This window comes from Macadamia integrifolia, chromosome 13, assembly GCF_013358625.1.
Source record: "Macadamia integrifolia cultivar HAES 741 chromosome 13, SCU_Mint_v3, whole genome shotgun sequence".
Taxonomy (NCBI): Eukaryota; Viridiplantae; Streptophyta; class Magnoliopsida; order Proteales; family Proteaceae; genus Macadamia; species Macadamia integrifolia.
The window spans coordinates 21,923,120-21,941,585 of NC_056569.1; the positions used below are offsets into that span (position 1 = coordinate 21,923,120).

Here is an 18,466-nt window from a genome sequence, read left to right on the forward strand (position 1 = left end):
GGTAAAATAAGGTGACTGCATTCTATTTCAGGGTTTCTTGTCAAGCAATCTTTCCTTAGCACCTCTCATCCTAGCATCAGATCACCCTTTCCACGCATGGGTTGGCCAAGGTTTCAGAGCAACTTCATAAATTGATTTATAAGGTGAGTGAACCCAAAACCATATCAACTCACAGTAATTCAGCAATTTTTCATTGAAACCAATGTGAGATCAACCCTTCATATCGTAACACAACTCAACTTCCCATACCAAATACCCATATTTGCAAAAAAATTCATAAAGGGATGTGCTAAACTGAAGGATGTCAAAATAAAACCGAAACTTTGTAATGTAATCAATTCAATTCAATGTTAAATTTACATTCATTTCAATGAAAAATTAAAAGGAAAAGATGTTGAATGAATAAAAAAAATTCTAGATCACTATCTAAAACTATTAATTAAACGGTTTGATTTTCGGTTATACAAAAAATGTTTGTATTGAACCGAACCAAACCAAACCAAATCATTTGACCATTTAACACCCTTAGCTAAAGTCTTAGCCATTCATCACCATCTATGAAATTCTCATCCAAAAAATAAGGCATTGCTTCTTGATAACTCAATGGCTTGACCCATAGCTTTTTTTTCCCTTCTTTTGCTCCTTTGCCACTAGATTCATATTCTCCAAATTGCGCAGTCCTACAAATCAATATTCAAGTTCTAATTAGTTTAATCAAAACTCCTTTTGTTCCAACCTCCAAATAATTATAGCTTTTCTGTTCTTAGGGGAAAATAATCTCATTCTAATCAATGCAAGATATCATTAATTGAAGATAGATTGTTACCTTTTTCTTGATTCATCTCCCATGTCACTCCATCGCTCCTCAGATACATTGATATCCAAATCACAATAGGAATACACAGTTCTTGCATATGGACCCCAAGATCTTCCCAGGTCAACTTTTTTCCCGGTTCCATTCACTGTACAATTTACAAAAGAAAACCCTGTATCTTCGTCTTCTGAATTCCTATGATGAGCTGCAATTGCTCCATGGTGTTGCGCTGTTGAACTAATAGTGCAATTCTGGTTCAAGAAAAGCACAAACTTTCAATGTAAGAATCACAAAACCTTATTTCATGCGTATAAAATTATGAAATAAATCAAAGTTTCTCATTAATTAATACCTGATAGAGGGACTTTGCCGTTCCAAATATGAAGTCCATAGATCCTTGAATGTGACATTGGTAGAAGTAATGTGTTCCTGAATCGTCTAAGAGGGTATCCTGTGACCCAACAAATCTTACTCTATAGAACATTGATTTGTCTCCAGAGATTTTGAATGCAACTGCTTGCGCCCCATCCATCCCAGGCCTCGCAACTATTGTATTCTGCATATATTATACACATTATTCAATTTATAAATCCAAGGAGAGAGAGAGAGAGAGAGAGAGTTTTTTAATGAGTTACATACCTCAAAAGTGATCTCTGTAGCGCAGAAGTAATCAGATTTCACATCGACAGTAGCAGTACGAAAGGTTCCTATTTCTCCCCCATTGCCATCTTTATCAGAAGCTTTAGCATGCCCAGTGATCACTGTTTGAGAATTTGGCTTCCCTATGAATGAAACATAAGGCTTCCTTCTTGAAACTTTTACTTGTTCCCTAGTAATATTGTAAAGAATTTCAGTTATCACAATTAGAAAATTTAGAGAGAGAGAGAGAGAGAGATTGGTTGTTGGGACTAGGGAAGCCATAAACCATTTAATTTTAATCTAATGAAGCTGTGTTACGAAGGGATTCTTATCATGGTTCTAAAACTTGGATTAGATGGGTCAATATTGGTCCGATAAAAGTGGCATCAATTTTGACATTTTCGATCCCAATACACATGCATGATCGATCCAAGGTCAAATTGTAATAAAAGCTAAAGTTTTTCAAAACATAAGGGTATATATGTCTGATACTAGCCAATCGGCAGATCCATTCACGAGTTTTAGAACCTTGATCATCATTAATTGGCATGATCCGTATTCTAGTAGTATTCTGACACAAACATGTTTGTTAACCGGCCATAATAGTTAGAATGCACAAGGAACCGAATATTAGAAGACAAAGATTAGTACTTAAAAAATATCATAGAAGTGATAAGACATCCTATTCTAAGGAAACATTACTTATAATTTTATCTTAATTATAATTACCTGTAAATACCCGGTTGTATAAAAATTTTCACTCTCTTTTCATTATCAAGAGGAATCATATCCACGGCACCTTGAACAGTAAGTGAATCGCCACTTCCATCCTTTGCAACAACAATCACTTGAGTGCTGTTATACACTAGTGTTGAATTGAATCTTGTATAATACTCATCAATGGTGAAATCGTTCCAAGTAATATAATTGTTTGACAAATAATCTCCTTGAGCTGCACATAATTGGACACAAAAGAAGATAGATAGAATCAATAAAATAATCTTGAAAACTAAAGAACCCATGACCACTAGGCGATCAAACAGGAAAATATTTTCATATAAAATGTCTCTACCAAGTGTGCCCACAAAAGTTGAGAGAGAATTAATGATGTATTTATAAATTTCAAAGCGGGTATGAAATCTAATTCTAATCAAACTATGAATTCAGAGATAGCTAGTTTGAGACAAAGTGACAAACATTAGTCCGACTCTGAATAGGATTAAAAGATCTGGAATTTGCGCGAGAGTCTACTACGTTTTCCTCCCAATTCCAGATAGGAAAAGGGTTCTTCTCAATTCTCAATTTCTCATAGAGTCCTGTTCGTAAAGTACAGCTGTTTCTAAAGCCAACCCTTCTTCCCAGAAGCTCCATTACGAAAAACCACAGATGAATCTTACCAGTCATGATTTTCCTATATCCCTGCAGGGTGTCAACCCTGATTCTGACTGAAATGCTCTCGGTAATACCCAATTGCAGGAATTATTTCAACAGGAATAAATTTTGGTTTCAAAGAACGATTTACACACTCAATTTATCTGTATCAAATAACAGTGAGCCTCAGTTTTGTCTGCAAGACTACAGTTCACTTCTGCGGCATGTTGGAGATTTGAGAAACTTAAAATATGGGCAATCACTTCACTCCATGCTCATTAAAAATGGGTTGGATCGAGATGTTTTTATACAGAACAATATCCTCAGACTTTATGCTATTTGTGACGATTTGATGAATGCCCGTCTTGTGTTTGACGAGATGCCAGACCCAAATTTGGTCTCTTGGACAAGCATGATCTCGTCTTATGTACAACATGGTTTTAATGACCTTGGTTTGCAGCTCTTTTGTTGTATGTTTCATTCAGGATTGCGACCAAACGAGTTTGGGTTCTCGGTGGCACTCAAGGCATGCAGAATTACAGGTAATTTGATGATGGGTAAGGTCCTTCATGGTCAAATACTAAAGTGTGGATTGGAATTCTGCGGCTTTTGTAGTACTTCTATTCTTGGACTATATGTTGAATATCTGAATTCAGACGATGCACGCCGATTCTTTGACGGAATTCCAGTATGGGGAAGATCTGAAGCCTTGTGGAATACATTGCTTGACAGTTATGTCCAGGCTGCTGATGCTGAGGAAGCTGTTGAGTTGTTTCGGCAGATGCTGCTGATTGATATATTGCCTACATGTTTCTCTTATGCAATTATGATTAAATTATGTGCTGACCATTTGAATGTCTACCTTGGAAGGTCCTTACATGGCTGTATAATTAAGGTTGGCTTTGAAACCCATGGTTTTGTAGGTGGAGCCCTTGTTGATGCCTACTCAAAATTAGGGGCCTTATATGATGCCTCTAAAGTGTTTTGCAGTCTTGAAGAGAAGGATAATGTGGTCTGGAGTACTCTGCTGGCTGGTTTCCATCAGTTTGGGGATACCAAACAGGGGCTGACCTTGTATCTTGAATATGTATCTAAAGGTCATGAACTAGATCCATTTACCTTTGCAAGTGCATTTAATTTGTGTTCAAATTTAGATTCTGTAAGAATTGGTCCGCAGATACATTGCAGTTTCATTAAGAGTGGTTTCTTGCTGGATTCTTTTGTTGGGAATGCTGTCATCAACATGTATGTCAGTGCTGGAATGACTTCTGATGCTTATAAAGCTTTGCTTGAGGTTAGAGATAAGAATGAGATATGTTTCAATGCAATGATTGCTGGTTTCATTTTTAATTCCGAGGATAGAAAAGTTCTGGAATTGTTCTGTGAGATGAAGGAGATAGGATTGATGCCGGGTTATTCCACAATAAGCTACACCATCAGAGCTTGTGCAAATCTGAATATGTTGGAAGAAGGTAAAGTTCTCCATTCTCACATATTGAAAACTTTGGGGAATCCTGGTTCTAATATATGCACAGGGAATGCCCTTATCGAGATGTATTCAAAATTCAGAGGAGTTGAGGAAGCCAAAATGGTGTTTGAAGAGATGGACATGCCAAATGAGTTCTCCTGGACAACTGTCATATTGAGTTACACTGAATTAGAGAGGTATAGAGAAGCCTTGCAGTTGTTTCATGATATGCTTCTCTCTCCAGCCTCTGCAAAACCAAGCCAGTTTACCCTTCTTGTTGTCATTCAGGCTTGTAGAGGACTTGCGGCACCAGATCAAGGAAGACAACTCCATGCTTACATCATAAAAGAAGGATATGATGCCCATGCTTTTGTGGGAACTGCTCTGATTGGCATGTATGCAACAAGTCTGAGTGACATTTATGATGCTTCTCGAGTATTCTCTTACATGCCGGAACAAGATCTTGTCTCTTGGAGCACCATTATTACAGCATGGGCACAACATGGATATGGTGAAGAGGCTCTCAGGCTGTTCTTAGAATTTCCCCATGGGACCATCCCTGTTGATGAGTCCATCTTATCAAGCTGCCTCTCGGCTTGTGCAAGCTTAGCCGCATTGAAGAGTGGCAAATGGCTCCACTCTCACATTATCAAATCTGGATTTGAATCTCATATGCATGTTGGGTCCTCTGTTATCGATATGTATTGTAAGTGTGGAAGCATTGAAGATGCACATCAGTTCTTTGATGGGATGGAAATACACAATGTGGTTTCTTGGACAGCAATGATATCTGGATATGCCCATCATGGGCTAGGTGAAGAGGCACTTGTCCTGTTCCATAGGATGACAAAAGTCGGTTTGAAACCTGATGGAATCACTTTCATTGGAGTTCTTACTGCATGCAGTCATGTTGGGCTTGTCAAGGAAGGTCTGCAATATTTTGAGTCTATGCAAAATGATTATGGCTTGGATGTAACAATAAACCACTTTGCGTGTGTGGTTGACCTCTTTGGCCGTGCTGGAGAATTGGATAAAGCAGAGGCCCTAATAAACACAGCTCCATTTCCATCAAAATCCCTACTGTGGAGGACCTTATTGGGGGCCTGCAACAAGCATGGTAATATACATGTTGGAAACCGAATAGCTGACTTACTGGTCAAGCTAGAGCCAGATGAGCCTTCAACCTATGTTTCACTTTCAAATATTTATGCATCATCCTTTATGTGGGATCATTTTGTTGAGGTTAGAAACAGAATAAAAGAAGAAAATATTAATAAGGACCCTGGATGTAGTTGGATTGAGATTTCAACTTGAATATGTTGTGTCCCTTATTTTCTCTTTGTTTGTCTGATTCCTAAGAATGCCTTGAAGGTTTGAAGATATTCCCTTTCAATTTCTTAGGGCCCTTGGAGGTTTGAAGGAGGCTTCAGCTTTAAAAGAGAATGCTTGCCACTGGCACTGACCAGTTTGCCCACTTCAAGAAAGAAAAGTTTCTACAGACGTATCCATTATAGATATTTATTCTCTCTCTCTCTCTCTCTCTCTCTCTCTCTCTCACCCAGATTGATGGTATTATCTCTGAAACAGGATGCCCAAGATTATTCGAGTCTCCTTTGAACTAAGGAGAGAGAAGGCCAATATATGACCAAAATCCCTATAAATGGGATGTGCATGTGATCAAAACCCAACCTTCAAGAAGTTGCAATCAGTTAAGGATATCTATAGATCAGTTTCCTGGAATCAATCTACATGAAAACAAATCTTGACAACTGACGAGTCCTGAGTTCTGTTAACCATCACATTATCATCTTTAGGGACTATCAGTTCTCAGTTCAAATACATCAGCTGAAGGAACTCTAAGGGGTGGTTAAAGCAGAAACAAGACAACACCACAAATGCAACTAGCAGAGACCATGCGTTCAATAGAGAGTCTCCAATCCTTGTTAATTAACTTCAGCCTGAAGCCATATCCGTAGAAGCATGTCATACGTAGAACACCGAAAATGATAGAAGATATAATACTACCAACTAGTGCAGACACCTACAAGAAAGAAGCAGAACAATAATTGCAGGTAATGACTTGGCTTTCCTAGCTTTGAGAGCTTCCCCGAACCCCTTTTTGTTGCAAGTCTTAAGATTCCTAAGGAAATCATGCATGAGACCAAATTTATGTTATTTATCAGATAAAACTGGTGCGGTTCTTCCTTGGGATCACATGTATTTCTTTTAGTTTTGACCTTTGCTCCTTTTCATATGTTAGACCAAATTTTTATTTGTCAAAAAAAAAAAAAAAAGAACAAACAAACAAACAAAAAAACAAAAAAAACAAAGAGAAGATGGCCAAGTAGGGCATGTGATTGATATGGTTCAACTTTCACGTTCTTGATTAGTCTGAAGCTTCAGTTGAAATATGCCTATCAATCTTCCCAATCAAGTATACTTGATCATTCCAGCAATTTCTATGCTGTTCATGAAACAGAATCCTACTTAATTGACCTTGCATACTCCTTAAAAGGAAATCCAGTGAATGGACAGAGGTCTATCGCAGGAAAACTAACATCCAATTCTCTGAGTGTGTTTGCATGGATACATCATGAACACATCTTATGTACGTTCCTTTTTTATATCACAACAATGAAATAGATTTTCATTTTTCTGAATAAAAAAAATGGGGAAAGAAGCTTCCTTGGAATGATTTGTTATATGTACTGATCACCTAGTGGTAGCATTATTGCATCATAACTTCAATCTGTAAGCTTCATTATTGCAGTGAGTAACTTCTTGCCATGCAGCAAGCAGTACAGAGCTTGAAAAAGGGTGAAAAAAAAAAAAAATCAATGGGCCACCCACCATTCTTGACCTAGACTCGAGGTAATTATAGCTTAGTTATCTGATACCTTAGTAACTACAAAAACATTGTACATAGTTTTCTTGTTACATGTAATATTTAATAAATTATTTGAGTGGTTTTAAGTTTCTCTACAAGTTCTATCATTTATTTTTTCCTACTTCAAATTTTCTTTGGGTGCTACTTCTATTTCAAGTTGGTAAGACTGAATGCAATTATTTAAGCTTCACATGGTGTCAATTAAACTGAAATCAGACATTCGGCTTGCGATATCATTGAAATGCATGTAGTCTTCATAGAGAATGCCTCATTTCTGTTTATGTTAAAATATGAATGAATGAAAGAAAGAAATGGCTTCAAATATCCATGACATTAACTATTTTTTCCTTGTTCTTTCATCTTCTCTGGTATGTTGGGGGAGAGCAACTTGGCTCCTGCATCAGAAGATCTATAGAATCCGAAGTGGAGATGACTCTGACGATGAATGGAGCATGTAAGTACCATAGCCAATGTGGAATCAAGGGCCTTGGTGCTTGACAATGGTATAGGTGCTGGGGCCAAGGGGTGGGGCGGGGGGGGTGCTTAGTAGCACATGTTGTGTGGGTTTCTCTGGTCTGGAATGTAACAGCTATCAGCAAGGGTGCCTTCAATAGTTGGTACCAAGGATTTAGGGGATGGTATCGGTATCTGCGATCAGGATCCGATCGGATCAATGGGTATCGGTCGATTTTGCCCCTGCTTTTTTTAAAAAGTATTATTTTTTTACTATATTACCTGTGAACCGATCCAAATCGGTCAAGGATCAGGAATCGGTCTCAGTCGATACCAATCCGATACGGACAATACGGCCAATACGAGACCGATACTTGAAACCATGGTTGGTACCGAGGATTTGAGGGATTCTCCATATCACTTGCAGCACATCACTGACATATTTCTCTCTGAATTTTGGAATGTTTGATGTTTCCTTTTGGCAGATAGTGAGAAGGCTTGAAATTTGTTCCTATGGCATTGACATTTTGTTAGGAATGTATTTCTTGGAGCTCTGCCTCTACATCCATTGCTAAACATTGTGTTTGGTGTATTTTGTCTCTTTAGTTGTATTCCCCCTTCTATGAACTGGTAGAATATAGTGATTTTTCATTGAATGTTCTAGTTACCTAAAGGTCCCTACTCCCTAATATATATTGCTTTTGGAATACAGTGGCAAATATTCAAGTTGATAAGCTAGTTTAGCTTATTGGACCTTTCTATAATTTAGAAATTTTTATAAACCAATCTTTGTTTGCCATAAGTGGGCCATAAAATTTTACATTTTAATTTTTGAACTTTTCTGAAGACCATGTGTGTTGGCACAAGTGGATTGGTAAAATCAAAGGAAAATCAAATTAATAACTAGCTAAAGCAGATCATCTAATTCCTCTTCTTCTTTTTTATTTATTTTTAAATTCTTTTGGGTTGTGGGGTGGGGGTTTAGAGGGACACTTTCTCCCGTCCCCTATTAAAGAATCAAAGTTCTCTTTGTTTACATGTCAAGTTTTATCCCAAAAGTAGTTGCTAGCAAATGAAGCATTGCATTGAACAAATTAGTCCACGTGGGCTCTAGAGACTATGAGATGTGTACAGACATATGAGTGGTTATATGATTAAACATAAATGTGGGATAGTATAGATATTAGATGGGCATCCTATGTTGCATGACCTCCACGCTGAGGTCAACATTTCTAATTTTTTTTTATTACTCCACCTCTTAAGGGTGTTATTGCACCCAAAAAAAAAAAACCTCTTCAGGGTGTCAATTGATTTGATTTCAATTTCGGTGCAATTCAGGATATAAGTACAAATCAAAATCAAATAGCTTTCATAATTTCGAAATCGAAATCGAATCAGTTTGTGTATATTCAATTCTTATTTGGTTCATACACGGTCTTTGTAATTCGATTTAAGTGAAACTTTACATTTGATAAAAATATATATAATTTAGGAAGAAAATTACAATCTCGTGAAGCATTCCTATAATGTCAAATCTGGTACCTTTCAATCATTTTTACTTAACTCAACGAAGAAACATAATAGGTAATTTCACACAAATCAACAAAGACGATGGTTGTCGGGTTTAGTATAGGTTAAGGTGCGATTTGGTTTTATGAGGTTTATAATTTATTGGATCTCTCTCTCTCTCTCTCTCTCTCTCTCTCTCTCTCTCTCTCTCTCTCTCGTATGTAAGACATCGATCAAGAAAGGGGGAGAATGATCCCACACACTATATACTTATAGGATCCGGCTCCTCTTCTTAGCGCCTATCACTCAGATCAGTCCATAGTTATCTGGAGAAGCGTCACATGGTGAGGCTATTATCCAACGTTTTGAGAGAGACGCAAAGAACGAGGTCCTGATAGAGGTGCAGAGAATGAAACATCAAGAACCATTGGATCATCACCTGAACGTGTGGCGCTCGTCCATGTAGCTATAAATAAGATCTGGGCAATGAATGTTTAGGAGAAGAGCCGAATCCCAATACATATGTACAACAAAGGTTGAATAAATAAGGGACATAAGAATCCAACAATCTTTAATGACATTATTTATAACATATCCGAAAGAAAAAAATGACATTATACACCAATGGGTGGTCAGCATCCCAGTTCCAAGGAGGTTAACTACAAGAAGGGAGTCACTTTCCGAGATAACATTCCTATAATTGCGAGAGAAAGCCAACTGCAAAGCCTGCACCCATTAGTGAGAAAGCGTGGAGGAAGTAAGATGAACAGGCCCAAAAAATGCCACCAGCTACAGCAACGGCCAAGCAGAAGGAGGAGACCAATAGGAGAGGAATAAAGGAAATCCCAAGCCATATGCACACTTTTTTTTATTTTTCTTCGATTCGAAAGAAAAACCTTTAGATTAGATAATAAAATTGACAATCCTACATTTAGAGATCAGCGCTTCTAGCGCCCAAGTTTTCAAAAGCCCTAATTGTTGATTATCATTTACAAAACACAGAAGTTTAGATAGAATTTGGTCCATTTTCAATTTCCAAGCAAAAATAGCCCATAGCCACTTCAAAAAATATCCCTTGTCATTAAGGTACCAAGTTCACCTAAGTCAGTTAAAATTCTCTCGATTTTCCAGCCTTTCAGACGAAATTCCTACAGCTCGATCAGAAGTCCCATTGCCGTTGCGTCAGTATCCTCTCCTATCATGACAAAATCAGCAAAAGAAAGTAAGAAACAGAAATGAGAAAATACTGATATTGCCCGCGTAGAGATGTTTAAAGATTTATTGGTCACAACAGTTATAAGTAATATTTTAGCCTGGGATGGGAGAGGGTGTGAAGTTGTTAAGGATTTAGGCAAAGGGTGCTGATCAGTTGGGAGATTTTGCCATATAGTGCGGGTTGGTAACACTTTAGCACACTTTTATACACAACATTCACAAATGTGTGGCTGTGTATACCCGGAGTTAAGTTCTAGGCCTGAACCGTAAAACCAAGTAGATTCAAAAAGAGTTTCTTCCTTGAAAAACAAAAAATTGATTTCAAAATATCATGGAACCTTGGTTCAAAACTTTAGGCGGGCAAAAATCATTTGATTATACTAAAAGAGATGCTTAACGTGGAACTTAATCATGTACAATTCCTAATCCTTCGAATGTATGATGATGTGGTGGCCCCATGCATACGACTTTCATAATAAAGGGAGGGAAAATAGTCTTTGCTAAGTTGAAAGCTAGATACCAATCAACTCTAAAGTTTGATTGCCTAAAGGGATGGCATTAAGTGGGGTCACAAATCGCCACTTAGAACAAATTTTCAAGATAAAATGGGTAAGATATTAGTTTCTTAAGGGCGAAAACCTAACTAAAGTTTATGGAGCCAAATTTGAAACTTTGATAATTTAGGTACCTAATTTTTTTTAGCATAATATAAAAGGGGGAGGAATTAGGGTTTTAAAACCTGGAATTAGGATATTAATGGGATTAGGCAGTTTCCGTACAAGGATTAGTTTAATCCAAATTGGCCAGAATCAAAATCAGCCTCTGCCAATTCCTTTATAAGTGATATATGCAATACATTCTCTAGGATGGATCTACACAAGAATCGTAACTGTTGGCATTCTCTTACGCTAAGCTGATGAACTTTCATAAGAGTGTTTCATAGAAGAGAGAAAGTGTGAGAAGTCATGTACTACTCATAGTATATCTGATAGTAGCTATGCTAAGCCACACAATATGTGTAACACTTGACACATGTTCTTTCACTTTTGAAAATATCTTTCTAACACTCTAAACTACATACATGTGAAGTTAAACCATATTCCAACCAATAAGTACATTTTTTTTTAAGTTTCTAGTGCAGAAAAAATTGATGCCAGGCTGCATGCAACCCTCACCTTTCATAGGGAGGGAGAATATGACCACCTTGTGTCGTGATCAATGCCTTGGCCCATCCTCTTTGGCTCCTCCTTTGATATAGAGTGCATGTAGTGAACATCAATCTATTTTATTTTTAGAAATGAGAAAAAAGAATCTGTCCAAGAGTATATCTATTGTATTGAGATATAGAGTGGGATCAAATAATAATCCCACCCCATGAAAAGTAAAATTTCCTACTCTATTGATGCTTCTTTCGTTCCTCGTATGCTCTCATTAGCCCTTGCACTGATGCAGGACCATGCTCTCGGGCAGAGAACTCTTCCCTCTTAGATATTTTAGGTTTTAAGATGTCAATATTGATGCCTTTGGATTTGAAGTACAAAACTTATTATTCCGCTCAATCACTTTAGGGTTATCACACATATGGGCCTTGGCCTGACGATTTATAGTGCTCATTAGAGTTACTGCATGGAGGTTGATCACTTGATCAACTTCTCTCAAGTATATTGGTGCTTGATTTACATCGATTTTTTTACTTTCTATGAAACGTGGTCATGAGCCCCTATTGATTCTTGGGTCCGTATGTTTGATCCTTGTGTTGATTTACTATCCCCTTGAATTTAAGAAATAAACTAAATAAAAACAAAAAACAAAAAACAAAAAACAAAAAAACAAAACCTTTAGGGCTACCTAACTCGTTCCCCAAGATATTTTTGTCCATTAATCTAAGACAACAGGTAAAGGCCATTGTTTATTTCATGTAAGAAAGAGAATCAATTTATAAAATAATAATAATAATAATAATCAAAAGAAATGAAAAGAATTCATAAATGGAGCGTGTGGGTCCCTTTAATGATCGATCGCTTCAACTTTCCTTATCTTTCCTGAAATTGCTGACAATTGGTAAGGTTCTCCTCGAAATGTATGTCAAACCAAATTCAAATCAACTTTACCCTATTCCTTCTTTTTCCATTTTTCCCTCCTAACCCCATCAAATCTTGTAGACCATAATTTATGTCCATAATTTGATCATCAGAGGTTGTGAAAGAGTTAATAGACCATTTCTAAGATCTACTGAAACGTCCACATTTACTAGACGACAAGAGTTATTGAGAAACCCATAGCTGTCAACAACGGCGGAGACAAATCGTAAAACATGGAAGAATATCAGTCAATCAGCTGCTAAGTGTGAACACTACTACTATTTCTGAACTCTCTCTTTATCCTAGTTCTTAATTGTTTGGATAATTTACAATGTAACTGCCTAAAGAATCCTATAATTAAAGAGACATCTCTGTATAATATCAAATTATTCTTTATCATCAATAGTTATTAAGTAAAAAAGTAAAAATGAAAGTTGTACTTTTTTTATTAAAACATATGATTAATTTATATTTTATCCAAGTTTCTCATTATCTTTAATCCCTACTCACATTCACCGTGAAGTTTAAAGAAGGTTTCCTATGCATAGAAAGATGCAGTGCAAACTTTCGTCTTTGTCCATTGCCATTGTTCTTCACAGAGAGTATAGACTTTGAAATGAAGAATATCATTTTGATTTGGGGATGGAGGTCTTTTATTGATTTAGAGTTATGAGGTTAAGTGAGAACATATTTTAGAAGGGTATTTTGGTATTTTAAAAAAATTATATCAATTGAAATCAACATTTAAGGTTTATTCTGTAATAGCGAGTAATGGCAAGGGATGTGAGCATAATTTGATATTATGTAGGGGTGTCTCTCAAATTATGGTATTGTTTAGGATGGCGCTATAAATTACCCTATTTGTTTTAATGAAAAAAAAAAAAGGGTAATTACGGGTGCTCAAAAGGTTAATTACAAAGCTGGAGTTCTGTTTAAAAGCCACTGTCTCACTCTATTGCTCTTACTCTCTCCTTCACCTCTCACTCTCTGTTCAGACTAGAGAGAGAGAGAGAGGGAATCGGCTATGAAGATGAGTGGAGGCATGAGTAGCTGCAAGTGGGTTTCACTATGGATGCTGTTCTTTGTTTGTTTCTCTGCTGGAGATGATGGTGAGCTCTTTTCTTTTCCTTTCTTGTTGTCTCTTTGAAGCTCATTATATGATTGTATTGCATCTCATGGATCTGAGTTTATTTCTCTGATCTATTCAAAGGGGAAGCTCAGGGATTGGTTTTTAGTGTCTTCTTCAGTTTTTCCCCCCCTTCCATTTGAGGATTTCTGTTCTCTTCTCTCGATTCAGCCTAGAGAAACTTCACAGTTCATTTTATTGAGCACTAAAGTGAAATAGATTTGTTGTTCCTCTTTTTCTTTGTTTCGATGCTTCACATATCTCTAGTTTTTATTGGAAGTGGTTCAGAGTTCAGTAGCGTTCGGATAATCACCTGATTTATTGGAAATTAGAGTCTGGGAACGTATAGTTCCATGGCTTCATCCACATTTCTACCCATCAAACAGAAATGAGTCTGGTTTGCAGTACCATTTCATTTCCACCATTACTTTTCTCAATGGAAAAAAAGAACAATCTCTCCTTCCTTTCTCTGTCTTTCTTTTTCCTACTTTGACGTTAACCTTTGAACAAACGGAGCTATTCACCAGTATAATGTCAAAAGTACCCCTGATTTGTCGGTGTTTGGACATTGGGATTCGTGAACCTAACCATCCAATATTTGTTTTTTCCCTATACAAATTGCAGAAGTTTCAGGGTTTTTTTTTTTTTTTTTTTTTTTTTATAGTTGAATGAGACCTGAGTGAGAGATGATGTTGTAATAAACTGTAAGGCCTTCATTGGCACCGACTTGGTTTTATTATGGGCCCTAACCACCAATGGTGCCTTGTTTTTTCGGAAACTTGATTCCCTTCCACAGCTGCATTGCATTGCTCCATTCTTTAGTTAGTGCTTCTGTCCTCTCTCTCTCTCTCTCTCTGTTTGCTCTTCAGCTTACCAGACACTCATTCCCAGTCTATGTTTGGTAGCTAAGATCAGTGGGGTCTACTTCTGGAAGAATATACTTTTTAATATTTTATTCTTTGTCATTATTGTTGTTGAGCATTCGGGGAATCACTGAATGTGGTAGTGTCTCACTTGGGTCAGCAAATTTCAACCGTCTGATTGGAATAGATGTGTTTAGGTTGGTCTCAGTGGAGTATTCATTGGTGAGAGGGGACACCTTGGCTTATTGAGAAAGGGAGATACGGATGGTGGGAAGGGATGGTGAAGATCTTCTTTACTTTTATCAATTTGTGATGTGTCATGTGGGGGCACCAAACAGTCCTAAATTTTCCAGTCAATTTCTCTTCCATGGTGAGAAAACAAGGGAAAAGGGTCCACCATTTACGCGCAGTTCACTGTGTTCCAATTTGGGATAGTTTGGACTTTGATTAAAGTGGAGTAGGGCTTGTGGGTATGGTCAGAACCCGCTTGCTAAACTACCTTGCATTTGGCCCAAAATTGGAAAAACCGAACCATGCCAGCAACCATTTTGGTGTTCTGTTCCAGTTTACTTTTCTCACCTAAATGGAAAAAAAAACCCAATAAAATGTATAGGTAACTGGTTTGGTTTGGCTTGGTCTAATTTTAGAACTATGGTTATCTTGGGGTTGGTCCTTCTGACTGGCCTAACATTTTAGATTTGGGTTCACATTTTTACTGGTTTGGTTCAAATTTTAGCATATGTTAGACCCAAGCCCGGTCCATCAGAAGCCTGATCAATATAATATAATAATGTAAAGGGACCATCTTGGGTCTGGGTTACAGATCCTGCAGGTGTAGGTATCTTTGCTTTAAAGAAAGTCAGGCATGCTCGTCTCAAATGATTTAATGGTGTCACTGTTTGTCCATGCCTTTTCCTTATGAAATTTGAAAACTAGTTGTTGACTGGTTCAACAGAACACTATTTAATAAAACCTAATAAAAAATGCAGAATTTGTAGTCTTGTGTTGGTATGTATTCTTAAATTGGGTTTCAGAATGTGTTATAGACCCAGAATCTATTTTGAGAATCCATACATTACATGTTAGAACCTGTGATCATCTTTCACTTTCTTCTCTTACTGATTAATTTATTTGTATATAGGTTTACTACCAAATGGTGATTTTGAAACGGTACCAGTGAGTGGATTCTCGAATGAGGGCGTGGCAGATGGTCCAGTCTCTATTCCTGATTGGAAATTGAATGGAACAGTAGAACTAGTAGAATCAGGGCAAAAGCAAGGAGGTATGATCCTAATAGTACCTCAAGGTATGCATGCAGTGAGGCTTGGCAATGATGCAGAGATAAGGCAGGATATCAAGGTTGAGAAGGGGTCATTGTACTCAATCACATTCAGTGCTGCAAGGACATGTGCTCAGTTGGAGTCTCTCAATATATCTGTACCTCCAGCATCTCAGACCATTGATCTGCAGACCCTTTACAATGTGCAGGGCTGGGATTCATATGCATGGGCCTTCCAGGCTGAGTCAGATGCTGGAGAGGTTGTGTTCCGGAATACAGGCATGGAAGATGATCCTACGTGCGGGCCCATCATCGACAACATTGCCATCAAGAAGCTTTTTACACCCGATATACCAAAAGGTATATATAATACTATGTTATGATATATTGAAATGCAGGAACATAAGCCCCTCACTGTTTTGTGTTAGTATGTTCCTTTGTGTTACAGACAATGCTGTCCTTAATGGTGACTTTGAAGAAGGTCCATGGATGTTCAGGAATGCTTCACTAGGTGTTCTGTTGCCTACAAACCTTGATGAAGAGACATCCTCATTACCGGGCTGGATCGTTGAATCAAACAGAGCTGTTAGGTACATTGATTCTTATCATTACAGTGTTCCACAGGGTAAACGCGCCATTGAATTGCTATCAGGAAAGGAGGGTATTATTTCACAGATGGTTGAAACAAAATCCCAGAAACAGTATAACCTGATCTTCAACTTGGGTCATGCGGATGATAGATGTCAACAGCCCTTAGCCATAATGGCCTTTGCAGGGGATCAAGCTCAGAACATCCATTACATGCCCAATTCTAATTCAACCTTTGAAACTGCAAATCTTAGTTTCACAGCTAAGGCAGAGAGGACTCGAATTGCATTCTATAGCATCTATTACAATACAAGGTCTGATGATCACAGCTCCCTATGTGGGCCAGTGGTGGATGATGTGAGGGTGCTGGCATCCTCTGCTTACAGAAACATGTGTGGAGGTCTGGGCTTAGGGTTACTATTGTTATTTTTGCTATTAGTTTAGGATTGCCAGGTATCTTGACTTTCAAATCTCATGAATGCTTTGGTGATTTTGCAAGGGAGATTGGTAACCATCTTCCCATATCTAAGCTGTATTTGAGTTTCCCTTTTTGTGGATGTAACTACCTTCTCTATTTATAGCTGTATTTCTTAGTGAGATGAATGAATAGAGCAAGTCTTTTAGGCTAAGCTATTTTCCACATGAATTGAAAGAGTTAGTTCTAAACTTTGTAATATCAATCTTTATTACCATCACCAACTAAACCTTGAACAGAGCTGCCCCTTAACAATCCTTGAAATAGTGAGAAGGATGCTTATATGCTATTTATCAATTAGCTGTGGATAAGACACAATCACCATGCAATGGTGCTTCACAAAGGGAGAAAGTGGACCTGAAGATGAATTGTTCAACTAAATGAGATTCTGGGTGTGCAATATAAAAAAGGAAAGTTGCCTAGTTGTGTGGCCCCTACGTCCGAATACGAGGGCATGTGAAATTACTACCCATCTCCTGTGAAATTAAAAAAGCCCCCGAGTGTTGATGCCCTTGCACACTCTCATTGGCCCTCTGTTGGTGGAGCAGGCAACGATCTCTTGTCCGTATAAGTAACTAGAAAGAAAGAGATGAACATGCAGCCCATGCATAGGGGCGACACAACATTAGATAAGGAGAGAGAGAGAGAGAGAGAGAGATGTAAGAGAGCATGTATTTAGTGGTCATGTTGGGTAGTTAAGAAGTTCCATACAGATTAGTTAAGAGTAGGAGATGAGCATGTTAAGATGGATGTACTACAAAAATATAGAGTTTAAAGTAAAAAAAATGACCATATCAGAGCTAATTTGAGAGTTACCCTATTGGGGATTGTTATATCCAACGAAAGTATGGGGATACACCAATAAAAAAGAGTAATCTGATTCAAGCGATTGGGTGCCAATGTATTTGTCCCGAAGTACAAAATACTAATTAACATTACCAGTCCATGGATTTATGTTGAAATGTCACTAAAACAAAAAAAAAAAAAAGGATTAGGTTTTTAATTAAAAGGGGTGGTGGAGAGGGATGAGGGTCTAGAATTTCCGGAATCAAAGGTTGAGCTTTTTAATCAAATTTCTCATTCAAAAGGACAAATGGCAATAACAACACATAAAACAAGATATAATGGATTCAAGTGATTTGCCACAGAACATTATGATAGTAAAATTAAAATCCCTTTTTTTTCCTTCCTTTAACCAACTTCTAAATGGTTTAGATATGATACAGGTAAATTGGAACCCAAACAGAATTTTATCATCATATTACAACTAGTCACTGCCAATAACTCAATACCCACCTCACACAACAAAAGGAATAGATGCGGCACTCAAAATGGCAGACAAAGGTGATATTGTGGTAACCGCTATAGATTCCTTGGAAGCTATCATGTGTCAATCGGTCAATTCGATCAATTCCGGCAGGCCTAATCAGTTTCTATCAATTTATGGTTATCCAAACATGCACTACTTCCACCATGTAGATAATCAGACCTCATAATTAGGGGATGAACATATTTCTATTTTGTTGGTTGATTATCGATCCATAATCGGGCACGATATAATTAAGCTGTAATTGGACTATAAACGGTGGTTTAAGTGGGGTCATAAATGGGTTTATCGGACAATATATGGTTTAGTCCCAATTAGACGACCATTGGATCCCACTGGCAACACCTGATTATTATTTGATCGGTGCATTA

General features: G+C 37.5%; 3 protein-coding genes across 6 annotated transcripts; 2 read left to right on the top strand and 1 right to left on the bottom strand.

Moving 5' to 3' along the window:
• Positions 1-367: 367 nt before the first annotated feature.
• Positions 368-2,583, bottom strand: LOC122059450 (pectinesterase QRT1-like). The gene is made up of 5 exons (XM_042622239.1): positions 2,183-2,583; positions 1,454-1,643; positions 1,167-1,370; positions 827-1,065; positions 368-680 (listed from the first exon to the last, which is right to left on the bottom strand). The coding sequence occupies exons 1-5, from the start codon at positions 2,473-2,475 to the stop codon at positions 530-532; spliced, it is 1,077 nt and encodes a 358-aa protein (XP_042478173.1). The 5' UTR covers positions 2,476-2,583; the 3' UTR covers positions 368-529.
• LOC122059448 (pentatricopeptide repeat-containing protein At4g39530-like) lies at positions 2,548-5,628 on the top strand. 4 transcript variants are annotated; one of them, XM_042622235.1, is made up of 2 exons: positions 2,548-4,296; positions 4,360-5,628. In XM_042622235.1, exons 1-2 carry the CDS (start codon positions 2,856-2,858, stop codon positions 5,604-5,606), a joined length of 2,688 nt encoding a protein of 895 aa, XP_042478169.1. In that variant the 5' UTR covers positions 2,548-2,855; the 3' UTR covers positions 5,607-5,628. The 4 variants fall into 4 exon arrangements, with proteins under 4 accessions (XP_042478169.1, XP_042478170.1, XP_042478171.1 ...); XM_042622236.1 differs by having other exon boundaries at positions 2,548-3,366; positions 3,481-5,628; XM_042622237.1 differs by having other exon boundaries at positions 2,548-3,366; positions 3,748-5,628.
• Positions 5,629-13,389: 7,761 nt separating this feature from the next.
• On the top strand, positions 13,390-16,922 carry LOC122059449. Its single transcript, XM_042622238.1, has 3 exons — positions 13,390-13,546; positions 15,568-16,065; positions 16,154-16,922. Exons 1-3 carry the CDS (start codon positions 13,462-13,464, stop codon positions 16,735-16,737), a joined length of 1,167 nt encoding a protein of 388 aa, XP_042478172.1. The 5' UTR covers positions 13,390-13,461; the 3' UTR covers positions 16,738-16,922.
• The last annotated feature ends 1,544 nt before the right edge of the window (positions 16,923-18,466 follow it).